Source organism: Lissotriton helveticus, chromosome 3_1 (genome assembly GCF_964261635.1).
Source record: "Lissotriton helveticus chromosome 3_1, aLisHel1.1, whole genome shotgun sequence".
Classification (NCBI taxonomy): domain Eukaryota; kingdom Metazoa; phylum Chordata; class Amphibia; order Caudata; family Salamandridae; genus Lissotriton; species Lissotriton helveticus.
In genome coordinates, this window is record NC_136061.1 from 754,532,252 (window position 1) to 754,553,365 (window position 21,114).

The window sequence follows — 21,114 nt, forward strand, 5'->3', positions numbered from 1 at the left end:
TACTTTTCAGAGGCTTATGGATGTTCTACTACGAACACACCAGAAATATGCCGTTGCATATTTGGATGATATCGTAGTGTACAGCCCAGATTGGGGAACTCATTTGGAGCACCTTAGGAACTTATTCGATACTTTGACTCAGGCAGGACTCACTATGAATCCAAAGAAAACCACACTGGGAACATATCAAATTGACTATTTGGGATACACTATCAGTGAGGGCACCCTGAAACCCCAAATAAACAAGTTAGAAGCCATTCAAAAGATTCCTAAACCTACCACTCGAAGGGAAGTGAGGGCTTTTCTGGGATTAGTGGGGTATTATAGAAGATGTATTCCCCAATTGTCAGAGGTAGCTAGTCCCCTTACAGATCTGTTAAGAAACAAACCATCCAGGGACAAAATTCAATGGGGTCAAGCACAAAAAAATAGTGTTGAGACCTTAAAAACCTTATTATGCCAAGCTCCAGTATTAACCTGTCCTGATTATAAGAAATCGTTTGTTCTCCAAACCGATGCCTCAGACAGAGGACTAGGAGCAGTCTTGTCACAACCAGATTCCCAAGGCCTGCTTAAACCAGTGCTATTCTTAAGTCGAAAGTTATTTCCACGAGAGACCCGATATGCCACAATGGAGAAGGAATGTCTTGCCATTAAGTGGGCCATGGAATCATTGCAGTACTATTTGTTAGGACGTACCTTCTTCCTGGTAACAGATCATGCTCCATTGATATGGTTAGCCACTAACAAGGACACCAATGCTAAAGTCTTACGCTGGTTCTTGGCCTTACAACCTTTTTCATTTCAGACTTTACACATGCCAGAAAAATTACAAGGAAATGTGGACTACTTATCCAGGTTCGCTGTGTCAGAATGGCCCGATCGTCCATCCCAAGAAGAGAGGCAATGTAATATAGGAGGCGCCGAGAACTCCAAGATGGTGCCCGACAACGTAACACTCAGCGGTCTAGCTTTACCAGACGAAGGGGAGAACGACTGTTATCGCAGGTGGTGTGGGACGAGCTCATCAGGAGAAGCGCGGCGGGCAGCGGAAGGCGAGCGCAGGGAGAGGAGAACGTACGAGGACGAGTCCGAGGATCCCGAGCAGCGAGAGGAGGAGAAAAGAACCCCAAAATACACCGTGCTAGTATCTGGTAGTTCCCTGGAGGCACAGGACGCTGAGATACCGACGTTATGGTCACCAGGGACCATAGCCCCAGGCGAGTGACGGGAACAGAGGGGTGGAAGCAGAGGTTGGAGGCAAAGGGGTGGTGGGGGTTTTGGCGCAAATAAGTGCATGGAATGATTCTCACCCTCCTTGTTACCTACACCTGTTCAACCCCCTACCTTCCTTACCTCACTGAATAGTGGTGATCCTAAAAGCTGGTGAAGGGGAGCACCTTAGAACCTATAAGCATTAAGGACAGATAAGTGACTGTAGTGTCCTTTCTTTTCTCGGTTTGTCTTGCCTCTTGGGAAGTATCGGCCTGGGTTGCAGAGTGGAAGCAGCATAGCCGGTGGAAACAGCTTATCCTGAGTAACTGTGCCCTAAGAAGGATTCTACTGGATTAAGTAGTTTGTTCTTCGTTGTGAACATAGAATGCACTCCAACTACCTGTTCTGAAATAAATAGAAAATAATTGACATATTTTGAAGACCCGTGTCTTACTGCAAAGGCCATAATTCAATTCCCTATCTATCTCGCTTTGGTTAAAGTAAAAACCATCACAGGGCTGTCTCTGGATTATTTGAAAGAGGCACTACTGTGCTGTTGCTGCTGTGAGACTGCATACTGGTACGTGGATTGCGGTGTTGAGCTTTGAAAACACCCCTACCTGTTGGTCTTCTCATGGGGCTTTCCCCTCTTCATGGGTGTCTGTGAAATTGCAGTGCCCCCATTCCCTTTGTCTTGTCATTGTATGTTGCAGTGTTGTAGACTGGTACCGTAACATGTGGTCTCCTGTTAAGGGTGTGTTGATGATGTTGGCCTGTTCCCAAGGCTGACACTCGCAGCCAGGAGAGTCTCCTCAGGGCTGTCCCTATGACCAGGAAGCTTACTTCCCAGATCTGCAGCATCCAGGGCGAATCTCAAGCAAGTATAGGCAACTTTTTTCCCTCTTCTGCAAGGGAGGCCGTCCTTCTCTGGTACTACTCCAGGATCTACCGGTCTCTGAACACGCTTAGCAGCCCTCTGTAATATGGTTTCTTGGCAAGCAGAGATTGCATAAGTGTTGGTTGTCTCACTAGGCAAATTTATGATGACACTTGGGCAGAACCTGAAAAAAGCTTATTTTCCATCTCTGTCGAGGACTATAGCCTTATCTGTGGGTTCTCTGACAGCATGTCCGTCACCATGTGGGCCAACTACTTTTTCTGTGATTTTTGGTTTTCTCCTGCACTTTGCGCTTGTGTTCTTACTGAAGTTCTATGTGGGTTGTTTGTTCTCAAATTTGTTAGATGGTCCGTCAAAATCCTTGCAGCTTTTTTTTCAGTTTCTGCAGAGCTACAGCTGCTGCATCCAGACCAAACGGCAAAAAATAGAAAAATTCTGAAGATTGAGACCACGCGCAGGGGATTCCAACAGGTGCATGCCTGACATCACAAGGGGATGGACATACCACCAAATAGGTGCAGACAACGCAAAGCCAAAAAAAAACAAGCATCAGCAATGTAATAGGTCTTGCATTTGCGAGAGGTTGAGCTATTGGTATTGTAAATGGCAATGCCTTTTATCTATATGTTTTAAAAAAAACTGGAAGTGGTGCGTAAACACGCACTTTGTACTTAGAGTCCTCGTTTACGAGAAGCAATGAGGCGTGGTTACTGCCAGCCTTGCTTTCCGTAAGCAACGACTAGAAGTACAAAGTGCGTGATATGCACCGCTTGCAAGTATTCAAAACACATCAATTTATGTGTTTTGAAAACACATAAATAAAAGGCATTGTTTTCAAAACACATAAATAAATGGCAGTCATTTATAATGCCAATAGCTCAAACTCTCGTAAATGCAAGACCTATTGCATTGCAAATGCTTGTTGAGCTCTGAGACGGAGGCAGCAGTAGCCACAGGAAGGCAGGGACTGTGACACCAGGCCGTGCATTACAATAATAGGAGGAAGGGAGGAGGCCGTTGCAGCCAAAACAGACCTCGGTCTTTAAATGCACATTAAGTGTGGCAAGATAAGAGCAAGATTTACAGCCCTGTTTACAATAGAGCTCTGTAAACCACGAGCACTGGTCTCAAGTGCTCCAGCTTAAAGAAAGAAATAGTGCTCACAAGCTCTGAGTACAAACACAGGAAACAGAGAAAGTCCTTGAAAATGGGCTGAGCTTTTAAAGCCCATTTCCTGAATACAGCATGTCTCGCAGAGACAGCAGCGCAAAAGCTGGCTAGGCGAGACCTAAAAAAAGAGATAAGGAGGTATTCTGGACCCAATCATTAGATGGCGAAGTATGTGAATCCAGAAAAGATTAATGCTGAAAAACTAGAGGTCCATCACACTGCTGTGGACAACTGTGAAACCTCAAAGTCAGAAATGATACTGTTGAATTAGTCAGTTAGAAGATACACAGAATTTAGACACAGACTGAACATAATTGTTTTCAACAAATAAACACTATTAAAAAAGCTGAACATTTCATACCACACCCTTCCAAGCCACCTTACCAAGAAGTGCTGGAATGTTATTTGGAGACTGATTTAAAACGAAGTGGAACTGTGCGTCAGCCTGATCCATTTTGTCACCTTCTAGCAGACAAAAGCAGGCTCTTCCTAAAAGATGGTTCTAAACAACAAACAGAAATGTGGTTTAGCACTCTGAAGACCTTTTTTAATATTAGGCACAAATATTATAGAAAAGCGTAAAAAATAACACGTGTGTGCCACTGGCATTACATATATGTTAAAATAACTGACACTTTAACATTTTTTTAATCTCTTAAACCAATGACTGCACCAACATCATTTCAATGTGCGACCAAAAATGGTGAATGTATGTTAATGAACTGTCCAAGAAAAAAAGCCAGTGTTGGCAATCACTGCATTCATGCAAATCTTAGAAGTATAGAAACCACTATTCCAATTCGACATCACTCTCTCTCTCCCATTGCCCTGCTCCACTTATGTCATGCAATACGTTCGTTACAGTGGAAACTCAAGGAGCAGAAAGTCGATGCATGTGAGAGCAAGAGCCAAATAAAAATAAATAAATTCCATAAAACTAAAAAAAATAATGCTCCTATTCCAGAGAGTCCTAGTGGACAATAGACTCCTGAGAAGGCTTTGAGAAGGACAGCGCCAACTTGGTTTAGCAAGCTGCTTCATTTCAGTTTCAGAAATAATAATTCAAATAATCTGAAAAGGAGATTCCTCTTTGGGCCCTGAGCTGGATTATCACACCTCTACTGTTTACAGTTTCAAGTGAGACAATCCTATCCCTTCTATACAAGTGAGTCCTGTAACATCTCCGGCTCAAACAGCCATAGTTCAGTTACATGCGCAACAATCTTATGTGCCCACCTTCACCTGCAGTCTTAATTACCCTAAGCACACAGTTGTCTGTAATCATTGCTGCTGTCAGCTCTCAACCAACTCACAATATTTATCCGGACATCAAACGTTCATTTGTAGACAGTCTTGTCTGCCAACTGTAAATCCTATTCTGTAAACCCACTTGAGTATAATTTACAGCAAAACACAATTCCTTTAGAATTACCTGGTCATACATGATAATTTTGTCTGCCATTGTATATAGTAGCGTCGCTTGTGTAATGAGTTCTTTCTTGATATCTTTGTTCTTTTCCTTACGGGCCTGCTGCACATAGTAGGCAGCCAAAGTATCGAGGCAAGTCATTTGATCTTTCTCGTGGTCTCTGTAGTCCAAATTGCCATCTATTCGGGCAGCTTCCAAAAGCTTCACGAAATCTTCGGTTTTTCCTTGCTTGTAATATTCCAGCTAGAAGGGAGTAAATTCAGATGGTTACAAATGATTCTGAAAATGTTCTACTGTTACAATAAATTCTGATGAAGTTGTTCAACATTAGGACAAATGCATACCCAAACACATGCAGATTCCATTCAGCAGTCTTATTTTACAAAAAAGAATGGTAACAACGCTTTCTACTTATTGCTTGCTTTTGTTCACATTTTGGAACATTTACTCTGTTGTACAATTATAGGACTTGGCTGTGTTTAAAAATAGTCCCCGAAACAATACGTTATTGGGAATGTAAAGATCGACTTAATTATTTATGTAGCCATTTTCCCCACAATATACCTTTGTCATGCAAAAAGTGACGACAGCTCGAGTTTGCCACCATTGATAATCGGGAACACAGATTCAAAACAATATATAATTGAAGCTGAATGGACATTTTCTTATATGCTATCCTATTAAAAACTTGTAGCTTAAGTGAAGTAATACTGACCGCCAAAGCAATCCATATGTGCAGTTGTGTATGTTCTTGTTTCAGGATACTTATAACTTCATCTCCTTCTGGTAACTGGTCATAGTCAAGTTCAATGACCTGCAAAACAAGTTTTTTTCGAGTTAGAAAATGTTACTAAAGTATGTTTATTTACAATTGTTCATCTTAAGATTTTAACCTGATTCTATCATGTTTGAAGCAGCAAAAAGCACAGTTAAGCAAAAAGTCATCTAGCACCCTAATCAGAGGAAATTACTGTCACCATATCACAATGATACATTTCAAACATGCAAACTGATTGGATGATACGTAGACTTTTGGGTTTAAAGTTTAAAAATAAAAACTTGATAAGAATAATAACACTCACCACAGGCAAGTAGTTATAAAAGAGTATAATGCACCAAACTCACAAAAAAATGTGTTCATTTATGAGCAAGGGTACTAATATGCAACAGAAGACAAAGGGCCAATACCAAGGATGTTTCCAAGGAATGCAACAAGGCAGGCAAGCCAATCATGCTCTACATCCACCAAGAAGGAAATCACAAGTCAGGATTGCCCATTCACAAAAGAGAACTGCACAACTTGTTTCCATGCCCCCTTAAAGTAAGGAACAGAAGTTTAAACCTTTTATAAAACTGGAATTTTGCCATGGAAAACGAGGAAACAACTGCACACTGGTTTTCATTTTCTGTCTGAAAGAGGATCTCTCCTACAACAAAAACAAGCATTTACAATGCAATGGTTTCGCCTTTTGAAAGGTTTGAGCTATTGGCATTGTAAATGACAACATTTGTATTTATGTGTTGGTTTTGAAAACAGATAAATAAATGGCATTGTCATTTACAATGCCAATAGTTTAATCTCTGGCAAATGCCACACAAAAACACACAGACCAACACACACCAACAGAGCCACACACACAGAGCCACACACACAGAGCCACACACACAGAGCCACACACACAGAGCCCTGCGAAGTGACATCCGGGGCGCACATGCCTCTGTGTTAGCCACTGCACTGGTTCCCCCAGCGCTGCGCTGCCAAGTCGATATGGCGTAACGATCAGAACTGCCGACTCTGGCGTATCGGCGTCTGCTCAAAACTGTGATTCTGGGCAAAACACTTAATCTGTGCCTAAAATGAATGTGTCCGTCTGTAATGTAACAATACCTTCGGGTTGAGTTTGCGCTATATAAAACTGCAAAAGAAAAAAAAACATGATGGCTCATGTGACTTAACTCTCTCTGTGCTTTCCTCTATTTCTCCAGAGCTGGGAGGGCCTCTGCCTCTTCACCAAGAAGTGCAAACGCTGCTTCTCACCCAATGCAGAAATAAAGAGGACGCCTGCTCCAAGGCACAGTCACCAAACACGATCTGCCTAGACCCTGTGTGTGCTTCCCCCATCCAAGGACAGAGTAAGAAACACGGTTGCTGAAAAAACAAACACTGGGTTTTGAGGGAAGTGTTCACACTTGACACTTTATCCTTCCACTAAGGCGCCCAGACCCTGATACAGTACAGAACTAGTTACAGTAGTTGAAAAGTAACCACTGGCGTCTACGTCTGGTTGTTATAAATTGTCCTAAGACTTCCTGAAGTTACTAAGCATTGCCTACGGACATTGTTACTGTTACACACACTTGCCCGCCACACTTTTCAGCAACTTGCTGAAATCCCTGCACTAGTTAAAAAGAGCTCCCCGGAGGAATCACAGCTCCCTAATAACCACATTTGAATGAAGGTATCTTAATTTCCCGAATATCATTAATGCTCCAAATTTTAATCATTCCCAGGGTCTCAAATCCACGTCAGACTTGAAAAATAAAAAATTCAAAGGGAGACACAGCTTCACATTTGGAGTTATTTTTTTATTTTTAGAAAGTTTTATATAGCGCGAACGTGACCCATGGGTATCAGAGCGCTTCACAGAATATATAAACAAGAGGTAGATTAGAAATACAGAATACATATACATGAGCTAGATTAGCCATACCATTCACATAGCGTTACCCTAAAGGGAATGAGGTAGGTAGTTATAGTTCCATATATTAGGTGTAACCTACTGCTACAATTCACATAGCATTGCCCTACTGGACTAAGGTAGGTTAGTTATACTTTAAGTAATAGGCGTATCATACTGATATGAGGTAGATTCGGTTAGTACTAACACCGGGATAACATAATGCTAAATTTTCAACCTGCGTCTATCCCCAGGTTGACATAAATGTTATAACTTTTCTTCAATATCCTATTAAATTGAATGCTAAGTTCCTGTATAGACCATACTGTCTTGGCTTTGATTGTGCGATCTTCTTCTAGTTCTCTCTGTGCTCTAGCCTCTAGGTCGTTACTGCTTACTGGACATGGTTTCTAGTTTCCATTCGATGCTCCGTGTGGGCCCTTTCCGATGCGGTGGCGTTGAAGTCCGTACTTGACTATGTAAGGAACTTATTCATTAGGAAGCTCTTAGCCTCCTTTTTGAATGTAATAATGTTAGTAATTTTCCTGATATTCGGAGGGAGTGAGTTCCAGACTCTGGGGGCTGCCCCAGAGAACGCTCTGTCATAGGTTTTCTTCTTCCTGAATATGGGTGGCCTCAGCAGCAACTCCTTGGCACTTCTGGCAGGTCTGCAACCTCCCGATATCTCAATCTTCTGGGCCAGGTAACTCTGTGTTTTGTAGTGGAGTGCTTTGTGGGTACCACTGTGGGTCTGCAGAGACAGACCTTCATAGTCTAAGCGCACGGGCCCTCCTGGGTGGATCTACACGTCTTACCTTTCCATTTTGCTGTGGACCCGAGAAGCAATCAAAGTAAATGGGAAGCTCGAAGAGGGAACTGAAAGAGTGAGCAGACCTGACACTGCAAGCGAGCAAACCCACACCACATAGCTTACTATGAGGTGTTAGGAGACAACAGGCAGCCAAACAGATTTCAAACGTCTAGTTAAAAACAGCCTGAAAAAAGTACGTGAGAAGGCAATCCACAGCATTAAGCACGGGCACACGGACAGCGGGAGGGGGGGGGGGGGGGGTGGAACGGGCAAACGGACAGCAGGAGGGGTGCGGGTTAAGCAATCCACAGCATTAAGCACGGGCACACGGACATGTTTCCGCTTGCTTTGTGAGACAGGAACTGCCGTCTCCTTCGCCTGGGCACCCACAGCTGCATGCCCTGTTCTCAGGACGGTGGTACCTCTCAGGCAACAATATGCCGTGAGAAGGAAAGACAACTGAGGGTGGTGGTGGCAAATTCTTAGCTCCGCTCTGAGGTTTGGGATGTGAATACGAGGTAATGGGGACGTAAAGGCCAGCATGGGACTCTATCTTAGTGTATAGGCGTGGGATACCAAGATAAATTCAGAGCAGAGCCAACTCAGACGTTCCTCCACTCAAGGTTGAATGCAACGCATTGTGTTGGCATAAGCAACACCGTAGAGGTGGACAATACAATAACTTCTAGATCTCACAGTGCAGGACAACTGAGACCAGGGTCATGGACTTAACCCTAACCTCCCTTCCTTCTTAATTTGCTGCATTTGACCTCGAACATAGGGTGGCAAGGTCAAAAACTCAATTGGGCATACCCGGCTGAAATGTAAAGAGGTTCTGGGTGACACCAGGTGGGATCACCCATCTTAACCGTCCAATAACTCCAAGGGCATGGGTGCCGTCCAAAGGGCGGGTCTCAGCATTGACAAAAGCTAATACCACTTCGCCCCCGCCCGCTGCAAAAATGTGTGACCGGGCCAGCGATGTTGGCGTGTGTTTGCTCTGCACAGCCTGCGTGGTGCCCGAGCCCCACCGCGTTACCTCTGACCGAGATTTCCAGCAGCCTGCCTCCTCCCGCACGGCGGCGGGGCCCGGCTGACAGCTCAGTCAAGCAAGGGTAAGTCCTTGAGGCGGTGTTACGTGCCGAGCAGAGGAAGTGATTAAAAATGAATGCAGGCTGAGAGATGCAGAAACCAACAAGGGTGTGCCCGTCAAACACACTTTCAAGCTGTCTCGTCAGCAGGTTTCTCCCTCCCCACTCGGCTTCTTAGAAGAGCGGACTCACGGGAAGCTGTTGGGGCATTAACTCGGAGCCTTCGCGCTGCGGCGAGTCACCTCCGAGGCGCACCGGAAGCCATCCGATGCTAAAAATGCCCCGGAACTGGAGGGCTGGGTGGGAAGCTGCAGAGGGCGCCATCGCCGCTCACCCATCCAGACCTCTGCAGCTGAAGGGCTCCGTTTTCTCTGAACAATTACGAGTTTGTATCAGTTACTAGCGCGCCGCCCTTGGAGCAGATTTCCAAGAGTCCAATTGCTTCTTGCTATCGTGCAGTAAATATAAATGAGCTACTTTTTTCAGACAGCGCCGAATACTGCGGGGCTTCCCACTTCTCGGGCGCTCCCATTTTTTTTTGTCGGGTAGGAAACCGCCTAGTGTTAAGCGGGTTAAGCAATCCACAGCATTACACGGGCACACGGACAGCGGGAGGGGGGGCGGGAACGGGCTCACGGACAGCGGGAGGGGGGCAGGAACGGACAGCGGGACATCGCGCAACCCACCCCTGCAAAGGACACTTCCGAAATGGCGAAAACAAAGTTTTTTTTTTTTTTTTTTTTAAAAGCACCGCCCACCGCCGCATGACGTGGGCAAAATGCGAAAAACTGTCAGGAACGCCCACGAATCTGGTCCGGCCATGACGGACAGATCTCTGTTCCAATGGCTAGCCTCCATTTATGGAGCTAGCCAATGGAACAGAGAGGCGGCACAAACATACATACTGTAACTCATAAGATTTCACCTGCGCGAAAGTCTGCTGCGCAGCTTTCGGCGAGGCGAAACCTAAAAAGTGCACTTTCATTAGTGCAGAGAAAGAACACGGACTTTCTACTTTGCAACGTAACAAAATAATTTTAGTTATGCGTACAAATGTTAACTAAAGAAGTGAAGAAAAAAACAATAAAAGAATCCACGTCAGTTTACTTGATCTGTTCATGTTTATTGGCCAAAACGCTCTTAGTTTTAAGAATCGCATACTGCTGGCAGCAGGAGGCAGCAAGCCGTTTTAGAAGACACAGCAGGTTCTCCCTGCAAGCCCTTGATTCTGCATCCTTAAGAGTGTAAGGGAACAGAGTGTGTAAGGCGACAGAGTGTGCACGGAGATTTGGTCAAACAGTAAAGGCATAAGTCATGACCGGTGAAGTGGAGGACGATACCAGACAATATAAAAATGTCTGTAATGGTAGAAACTCAGTTATATCCTTTTCAAAACAATGTTTTGAAGCACACGTAGGTAGACAAAACAGTTGAAAAGATGATGGCAAAAAAAAACAGCAGCCTGACTGGTACAGTTCAAATGTAATGCTCTCCGACCAAGCCTGTCCGATAAACACGGCAAGGGGCTAGAACACACTGAAATGAATGGGGCAGTGTTAATATGGGCAAGCTTTGCCAAAGCCTCAGAAGGACTGGGGTCGATCTAGGCAAGGCCCACAGCTTCAGAAATTAGATCAGTGGACCAGTGTGGAAATGAATGCTATACCAATGTATTCATTAGGCCTTAAAACCAGCAGCATATGTAGTACAGGGTGAAAACACTTCCTTTCATTAAGTCCAGGAATTGCTGAGAATTTTAGGGCTCATGGCCATAGGCAATGACTTTTACAGCTGAGATTCAATGTTGTCTTGGAGGTCTTGGCATCCTAGCACATTTTAGTCAGGATTTATCACAAGTCAATACAAAATAAGCCTGTCATTTCTTTTGTTTACCAGTGACAGGATGGTTTTCTGGTGCCTCCATGAAGCAGAGGGCTGGTGGCATTTGGTGGGTAGGGCCACTGGGCAAGGATAACTGATACACATCTTGGAAAGTACATGTCACAGTACAGATTTTTTAAATGTCCAGGAGCCCCTAAATCCAAGCCATCTTGCCGTTGGGATCAGCAGCGTTTGTTGAGTTTCATCTTGGCTCTGGTTTTTCAAAAACAAGACTTTCTTCGAATGTAGGTGACAATCTGCCTATAGAACTCTCTGTTTGATTGGGGCTTACCAGGAGGATATAGGGTAAGAAGGCAGGGCTGTTTACTCTTATGGTCTAATGCCAATATCCATGAATATCAGATGTGTTCTTACAGCTTAGGTGGAATAGATATGCTATAGGATTGGGAGGCCAGGGAGGCAGTGTGTCGTGTAATAAATGTGGGTCACAATCATAACCAGCAGCTATCGTACTACACTTGTCTTCAACTGTGATCTGGCCAGCCCTCCTCTTTGGCAAGGCTGCTCGGATTATTAGAGGCATTTTAACAATCTCTGGAGGTCCGACAGGTGGATCCTGGTAGGAGGTCAGTACCTTGCTTGTGCTTAAGTGTGCACCTTACAGGTAGGTCCAATAGACAGTCCATAGAGATTACTTGCTTAAAGGAATTCAGGAGGGTTACTTTTGATGGCGTCTCACCATCCCCTTCTCTTTTAATAGAAGCATAGGCTTTGCTGCAGGGCACTAAAGACTTGGCAAACTGGTGGTATGAGGAGTCAGGGACACAGGATAGAAGTGCAAGGAGAACATGAGAGAAGTGCAAGGGGAAAGAGTTAGAGCCACAAGTAACTCCCCAGTCAATATGAAGAAGCTGAAAGTTAAATGGAGCCAAAGTCACCAACTGTGTTGCAGAAGCCAAGAAAAAGCCAGCATACGGATGGGATAGATACTGGGTGAATCTAAGTTATTAATCTTTCAGAATATCCATACTTGAGCTACCACAGATCACTCCATGACAAAAGTCTTCAAGAGATGTGACCCTTGCCTAGCACCGAAAACATTAAACAGTGGAAATTCAAGAGGCTTAAATTAAAGTAATGAAGTAAAGATGGCAAGGCCGCTGGGGTGCTTCAAAAAACACAAGTTTGACCACACCAAGTTGTTTCATAAAAGAATTGCATGTCAGCTCAGACATCACAAGTGTTGTGAAAAATCCTGTACTCTTATTTATAGCGAGGAACATTTGTGCCTCCAGTGGAAGTTGAAACCCAACTGTAGGAAACTGGGTTTTTGTTGCAGTACCCCCTCCCCACATGTTTTGCCTAGTATATGATGCAACTTTGACTAAAGTGTCCTGGGTTCCTGCTGACCAGGTCCCCAGTATCAGTCTTCTTTTCCTGAAACGTTTCAATTGTTCCCCCAATTGGCAAAACTTTTAGCACCCTCTGTAAGTCCCTAGTAAATGGCACCCTGGTACCTAGAACCCGAGGTACTAAAGAGGGTCTCTAAGGGCAGCAGCACAAATGTGCCACCCTAAGGGACCCCTCACCAAGATCATGCATTTGTACTGGCAGCAATGGGGCTCACCAGCACTGGGGCATCAATACGTAAAAAAACTTTATTGACTGTGCGATTACTTAAAATCTATACAGTATAGAACACAAACATCACCCCCCACCCAAAATACCCTACCCCGTTTAAAACCTCAGAGAGTCTCAAGTTGTGTGAAAGTTCAGAGTTATTCTCTCCATAATGCCAATTGGCAATAGAAAAGTTCTTAAAAAGCCCCCTGTAAGACCCTGGTTAAATTTCTGATTCCAGTAGCTTTGCAAGAAATTCCTAAATTAGGTGACAACTAGTTTGCTAAATAACAGGGTCCTCGAGTTCTGTGGCCTTTTGGTGGGAATCAAGTGCAGTTCTAACTTGATGGATAAACTTACCAACCCTAGCAAGTAGACAAGTCGTAATTTCTGAAAAGCACCAATCTGAAGCCTCTCTCTCTGCACTGGGGCAAACCTGCTCATGCTTCTATACACTCACATAATATTAAGCACCCTGGCTTAGGGCTATCAGGCTTGCTGTAGGGGTGACTTAAAATATCATATGCAGTGGTAGGGGACATGGCACAAAGGGATGTGTGACAGGTCATGTTTTCACTTTTGTCTGCACCAAGACATGTAGCGTTAGGGTGGCACAATGCATGCTGCAGCCCTGAGGGACTCTCTTTAATATCTCAGGCCCTAAGTGCCAGGGTACTATTTACTAGGGACTTACAGGGGGTGCTAAAGATTTTCCAATTGGGGAACAATTGTACATTTTTAGGGAAAGAACACCAGTAATGGGGACCTGGTTAGCAGGAACCAAATACACTTCAGTCAAAGTTGCATCTAATTCGGGGGGGGGCGCTAGAGGGCGCACTGCAGCATGGCCGCACTGCCGTGAGGCTCCTGCAGCCCGGAGCTTTCATCCGGTCAATTATCCTACGGATCATCGCCGACCCCTGATCTGACCCGAGAATCTGCCTTGGGGGATTGTATTCTGCACTCGGTTCGATTTCTGCGCCGATCGGTGGGTCCGATCCGGAGTTCGTGGCTCCTGCAGAATCACCGCCTGTTGCTCTGGAGACCAGGCGCTCCGCTGTCCGGCGTCCCGGATTACTCCAGCCCGCTGCTTGACACGTGGGGAGGAGGCCTGTCCCCTCCCCCCTCAGGGACTTTCCTGTGCTGCCTGCATGGACGAGGCCGGCGGCGGCGCTTGTGGCTGATGATCGTAAGCAGGGGTGAAGCGGCGGCATTGCGGGGGTCACGCTGGGCTGTCACTGAGGAGCTCTGACGGGAGCGTGGATGTCGCCCCTGAGTGGGCCACCGGCCGTAACACGGAGGGGAGTGGCGGGGCATGCATGCCTGCTCGTGCCCCCTTCTATGGTCTACTCCTGGGCGCCTGCGGACGTCGTGCTGCGACCTGGGAGGATCTGCTGCTGGTGAGAGGACTTCATCTGTTTGCACTACGGGGGGGCCGTTTGCTCGCTCATTTGGCACCATTGTGTTTGTCTTTCTTGTGGAGCCTGTTATACTCGTCTGTTGGCGGCGTACCCCCGCGGACTACATGGTCACTCCCTGCTGTGTTTCAACACTTGACTTTGGCATACGGTCTATGGGCGATATTAACTCACGTACCACAGCGGACCTAGACTTTTGACATTTGGCGCCCTTCTCGCTGTATTGCGGAGCCGGCGGTGTTAGGCTGCGCGGCGAGCCCCTTCCGGTGGTTTGCGCAGCGCTCGCGCCATTCCCATACCACGGCCCATAGCTGTCCCCTGCTGTGCCTGATTTGCCCTGTGATCCTGGTCTGCACCACCCTGGACCCGGCGGGACACTGTTGGGGCTGATTCCTACGCGCAGTCTCTGTTTGCGGACAGTGAGTGGCACAGCCCTCTCTACTTCGAGGTGAGGTGGACAGAGTCATCACTGGACCCCTCTGGACTACATCCTGGTATCCTTACAGCGGCTACTCTGTTGACAGTATCGACCTGGTGCGTCTGTACTGTGATTGCTGGTGGTTCTGTACGGAGGTGTGCACTCTACGACCCACTGTTGACATTATTTGCGCGGCGTCCCCTGCTGAGAGCATCGCTGGGTTGACCGTGGACTTGCTTTCGAGATTCAACCCTCGTGCCTCCCTGCTCACGCCATTAGTGCGTGCGTTGTGTGTACCACCATGGGTACACCTGATAATAAGCAACCTAAGCTCTCCTTTGACTCGGCGACTTCCAGAAGGGGCACCCGCCTTGTACAGGAGGCTGGGACCTCGCGATCTCCTCCTCCGCCTGCCGCTGATGCTGCCTTGCAACCGGCCACCCCTGATTTCCAGCTGATGATGCAGGAGATGCGGCAAGGCTTCGCCACCATTGTGGACAAGGTGGACAAACTATCCTCCCGCATGGACGCGGTGGTACAGAAACTTGATGTCCATGAGGAGCGCCTGACCACGGCGGAGCAGCGTATCTCCGATCACGACGACACTGCGGCCACTCATACCACTCAGTTGGCGAGGATGGACAATATCCTACGTGTAATAGCCGCTAAGAATGAGGAGTTGGAGGCGAGAAGTCGGCGCAACAACATTCGCGTAGTGGGTGTGCCGGAGTCTACGAATGTTGGAAAAATGGAAACGTATGTGGAGAGGCTCTTGGTTGGGGCAGAAGCCTTTTCTACCCAGTTTATTGTGGAACGGGCGCACCGTTCGCTTGGACCGCGACCGGCCCCCGGTGCGGCCCCACGCCCTATCATTGCTCGCCTCCTGAACTATCGGGATCGTGATGCGGCTCTTCATGCAGCCCGCACTTCCCGCTCACTTTCCTTCGAGGGTGTCAATTTCACTATATACCCTGACTTCACTCCGATGGTGCAGGAACAACGGCGTAAATTCTTGGCGGTTAAGAGGAAACTTCGGGACCTCCAGGTGGACTACGCTTTGCTCTACCCTGCCAAATTAAGGATCACTCATCAGGCAAAGCAGACTTTTTTCACGGATCCGCAGCAGGCGGAAGACTTTGTGAAGCGGCTGCAGAGGGAACGTGCTGCTGCTGACCGCCAAGATGGACTGGGACAGAATGATCGCCAATTGGCGGGAGAGGAAGACGACCCCTGACCAGGTTTTTGATGGCATGATGACTGTGTTGAACGCTTCCTATTGACATTGTTACACCTGTTGCTGCCTGCTGTTTTTTCCGTAGCGTGTGATATTGTGGGCTGATAGGTAGGCCTCCGTGCCTTTCCGAGAGGCTGCATGGTGTGACTGTTGGGTTGGCGTTGGTTGCGGTTGTGGCTTCATTCTTGCTCCGGGCACCCTCCCTACCACTGTGCCTGCCTTGTATCTTTGCCTCATCGGCTGGAAGGGCGGCGTAGTGTGAGGGGGTGGTGAAGTGCACCTCTGGTGGGCACCCCCAACGGGAATTCCCCTACTATGTTCACACTTTCCCTTGTTGTGCGGATGGTGTTTGGTATGAATGGATGGATGCCTGGGGTGTGGGGAGGGGGGGCGGTAGGGGGTCCTGACAGGTTGGGGTTGGTCAGGTGGGCTGTGGGAGGTAGGGACTCTTTGGTACCTTTACATTCACTTGTTGGATGCGATGCGCTCTGGATGTTCTCGTATGGCGTTGCATGCCTGTTGCACGGTTGTGCGTTGTCCGGTTTTGGGAGGGGGGGGTTGGTTCTGGGGTTGGAAGACGGCGTGGCTGATTGTGTTTTTCATGTTACTAGGTGGGGTAGGGGTGTGGCGGCTACGGCCTCCTGTTATGGCTCGTGTGGTGTGCCTGTTGCGAATGTGCGGGGCTCTTTGACACGTATACCCTATGAGTAATGTCGGTCGAAATGTTGGATAAGATATCGATTCTTTCTTGGAATGTGCGTGGGCTCAATGATGCCAGGAAATGCCGAAATGTGTTGCAGTATCTAGACCGACATGCCATACAGGTGGCACTTTTACAGGAAACACATCTGGGTCGGTCACCGACATATGCGTTTGGTGGGAGGTGGGCCACTGTGAGGAAATTCTCATCGTACTCCTCTTATGCAAGGGGAGTTGCAATATTGATTAAAAAGTCACTTGCCTTCCAGGAGTTGGGATCACACTTGGACTCTGATGGGAGATATGTACTGTTGTGGGGAAGGATTGGACAGATCACTGTGCTCTTTGTGAATTGTTATGCACCGAATGTTGATACTCCAGCTTTTTTTCTTGCACTGTGGGGTCATGTGCTTGCTGTTGATGCTTCTCATATTGTGTGGGGGGGGGATTTTAATTTGGCAATGGTGGCTCTTGAGGACAGATCGGAGGGGAGTCATCAGTACAATATACAGGCCAGAGATGTCATGCGGGGCATTGTTGAAGAGGCAGGGCTGGTAGACAGCTGGCGATATGTACACCCCACTGTTAAGGAGGGCACTCATTTCACGACACAGGCCCGTACCTGGGCGAGGCTGGACTATATCTTCCTTTCCAGGGGGCTAGTGGCAGGGTTGCATGGGGTGACACACCTCCCCAGGACCTTCTCTGATCACTGTCCGGTTCGGGCTGTGGTGTCGGTACCTGGCCTACACCGACCGCGCCCGCCTTGGAGGCTATTCCCATCAGCCCTACTGGACCCCATTTTTAAGGCGGAGCTGGGCGAGGAGATAGAGGCTTTCTTTCCGAGGAATAAGGGGTCTGTGGACAGTGTGGAGGTAATATGGGAGGCATTCAAGGTTACGATTCGGGGGCTCACTATTTCCAAGAGCTGTGGGGTACTCAGGACCATTGTCCGTACACTTACTGACTTAGAAGCCGACCTAAAGCGCCTAGAGAGTGGTCTACTTGCTGGCCCTGACCCTGATCTCATGCGCCAGTTTAGGAGTAAACTATCGGAATACGAGGAAGAAGCGGCCAGAGAAGCGAAGCATAGGGGAAAATACTGGGTAGCTAGACGGTATTGTGAGGGTGAGAGACCAGGGAAGGTCCTGGCGGCCCTTACGAGACACCAGAGGCACAGCTCAGATGTCTTGGAACTGGTCTTGGCTGGTGGCACTCGTTGCATGGACTCGGAGACTATCCGGGACGCATTTCTGCAACACTATACACACTTATACACTTCCCAGCACTCCGGAGATGTGAGATATGGGGGATTTTTGGATGAGCTGTCGCTTTGCTGGCTCTCTGATGATCACAGGGCTTTTCTAGGTAGGCCCCTGGAGGTCGACGAGGTCAGGAGTGCCATCATGTCTCTTAATAATGGCAAGGCCACAGGCCTAGATGGTCTCCCCGCCGAATTTTATAAGTGTTATGTGGATATTGTGGCTCCGGTGTTGCGGGAGGTTTTCAAGGAATCCCTTGAAGTGGGGCGCCTGCCAGGGTCTATGAGGGAAGTTGCTATCATCTCTTTGCTCAAACCCGGAAAGGATCCCCTTGATGTGGGTTCCTATAGGCCTCTTTCATTGCTTAACTGCGATGTTAAAATTCTGGCCAAGGTATTGGCGGTACGTCTCTCTGAACTTATGCCCATTGTAGTGCTGCCTGACCAGTCAGGTTTTGTGCCTGGGCGGGCGACCTCCCATAATCTTCGTACATTATTCTCCTTGATCCCGACCATTTCCCCGGAGCTCCCGGTGGCTGCTGTTTTTCTAGACGCGACAAAGGCGTTCGACTCGGTGGAATGGGGTTATTTAATTGACGTCCTGTGCAGGATGGGCTTTCCCAGAATATTTATCTCATGGGTTAAACTACTCTACACTGACCCTATGGCCAGAGTGGTTGTAAATGGTGTGTTGTCCTCCCCTTTCCCGATCACGAGAGGGACCAGGCAGGGGTGTCCACTCTCCCCCCTCTTGTTCGCCATTGCTATAGAGCCTCTTGCGTGTAGGATCCGGCAATTGCATCAACAGAGCGCGTTTAATTGCCTTCAGCGGCAGATTGGCATATCCATGTACGCTGATGATGTTACCCTCTATGTGAGAGACCCACAGTCGAATCTTAATGCGTTGTTACGTGAGTTTGTTGTCTTTGGTGGTATATCTGGGGTTCATATCAATTGGCAGAAATCCCAATTCTTTCCACTCACTGCAGCGGTCCACCGTTTCCCACTTGACTACCCCCTGGAGTGGTGTGACTCCGGCCTGCGATATTTGGGTATTGCTGTGTCACTGCTCAAGGAGGAGACACTACGGTTAAATTACGGTGTGGCTATCACTAACTTGGCAGATTGCATCACGAGGTGGAGTTCTTTGCCATTGTCTATGGCGGGCAGGGCATCTCTCATCAAAATGGTGGTGTTACCTCGCTTCCTGTATTTGTTTCAAAACATTCCGTATTATCCTGGGGCTTATTTTTTCTCACGACTCCGCTCAGAGTTGCTTCGGCTATTCTGGGGGGGTAAACAGCCACGAGTGGCGTGGTCTACGCTGACGCTGCCTTATGTCGATGGGGGCTTTGACGTCCCTGAGTTTGAACTTTATTATGTCAGCGCTCAAGCGCACTTCGCCTACCACTGGATGCGCCCCACGCCGTTCATGCCTCAGGTGGCCGCCGAGCAGTGGGTCGCTCACCCTCTCCCATTGGAGGGCATGGTCCTAGGTCGTGCTGAGGACATTGACACACACCAAACGACGGTCGCCTGCACTGTTGATGCCTGGAAGCGCATCGCAAAGGTGCTGGATGTTGCTTTTCTTTACTCGCCTGCGTTGCCTTTGATGTATCACCCTGCCCTGTCTCTTCTGCAGGAGGCTGGGTTTCGACGCCTTTGCAGTCGTCTTGCGCTTCACACCTGGGGTGACCTGTTTCGTGAGGGCACCTTCCGTACCCTGGAGCAATTCTTCGGGGATGGGGTGTACTCCCCACTTGATATGTTTTACTATGTCCGGCTACGACAGGGCCTGAGATCACTGTTGCCTGAGTTCCCCGGAGAGCCTGGTGTGACCCTGCCACTTCATGAGTTGTTGCTTTCTGATGGACGTCACCTGGTGTCTCGATTGTATAGTGCCATCAGGAGACAACGTGCTGTCTCGCCAGGGCGGGCGCGGACCCAGTGGGATGCTGAGCTAGGCATTTCCATTTCTGATGACCAATGGAAGTATTGTTGTGGTGTAACCGCCAACATCTCCTCTAGCTGCCGCCTAAAGATCATACACTACAAATTCATACAGCGTTTTTACTACACCCCGGCTAGGAAGCTCAGGTTCCGACTGGCGGAAGATGACAGGTGCACTCGTTGTCATGCGCCAGGTGCTGATTTTCTCCACTTGGCGTGGGAGTGTGGAGTGGTTTCGGAGTACTGGGTGCGGGTCCATGATGCTCTTCAGGCTATGACCGACAATGGAGTGCCACTTGACCCTCTGGTCCTGTTGTTGGGTTATACCAGGGCGGTGCCGGCAATGTATCGTAGGTTTGTGGATGTCACTCTGCTGCTGGCAAAGAGGCGGGTGGCTTGCTGCTGGGGGAGGGGCAGGATACCACGGTTCGATGACTGGCTGAGAGATGTCATTTATTGTCAGGACCAATATAATATTTACGCAGAATTGATGCCTGTGCGCTGCAGGCCCAGAGACTTCTGGAGTCCACTGCAGGTGTACCTTCTTACCAGGGCTGTGCAGGATTCTGATTCGGACAGTGCTGATCGGGTTGGGGTGGGTTAATGTGGATTCGTTTGTTGGAATTGCACGCTTCTCTGCTACTTGCCCAGTCCACATGATGTGAGGATCCCTATATCTGCACTGCGACCTCTCTCGATGTGAGGAGTATGTTATGATCATTGGCGGAGGAACGGGGATTTACTACCCTCTCTCCTGGGATGCAGCTTATGATGCCTTGCCTCAGGGGCCACTGCGCTGTGCGTATGTGCCCGCGACCCTGCCACTGATCTCCTCTTTGTACCGATATTTGCCCGCTGTCCGTATTATTGGTATGTTTGTATGCTCTGTCATGGTGTGTCACGTCCCGGGCCACTACTGTTGCCGTGACCTTATTTCTGCCCACTGGACTTCTCCCTCTGGATATGACACCTGGACACTTCCTGTACGCCGCTGCACTCCAGCACACCTGTATCATTGTATGCTTTGTATGTATGTCATTGATGATCTCCTGCTTGTCTTCCACCACTTGTTACGAATAAAGGTTTAAAAAAAAAAAAATTGCATCTAATTCAATGCAAAAAGTGTTTTTTGGGGGGGGCTGGGGGGGCTGCAACAAAAACCCAGTTTCTACATACCCCCTCCCACAGCATGACTTACTGATTAGCCTCCTTGGGTCGCTAAGCTTCAAAGAAGCTGCCGCCATTGGAATGCGAATCTGGCTCCCCCAAATGAGTGGAAGCCACCCTTCTCCCCTCCCCATTCCCCCCCCCACCCCCTCCAGAGCCCTCTTGGCACCTGGACAGGCGGGAAATTCAGCTAGTCAGATAAGCATGCCACCT

At 48.0% G+C, this 21,114-nt stretch overlaps 1 protein-coding gene across 1 annotated transcript in view; it reads right to left on the reverse strand.

Annotated features, from left to right (window-relative positions):
* CTR9 (CTR9 component of Paf1/RNA polymerase II complex) overlaps window positions 1-21,114 on the reverse strand; it is a 263,261-nt gene that overhangs the window by 232,067 nt on the left and 10,080 nt on the right. The window contains exons 2-4 of the mRNA XM_078680945.1: window positions 5,428-5,526; window positions 4,716-4,955; window positions 3,668-3,785 (exon numbers count right to left, since the gene is read on the reverse strand). Of these exons, the coding sequence (XP_078537071.1) occupies window positions 3,668-3,785; window positions 4,716-4,955; window positions 5,428-5,526 (457 nt within the window). The remainder of the gene's footprint in view (window positions 1-3,667; window positions 3,786-4,715; window positions 4,956-5,427; window positions 5,527-21,114) is intronic.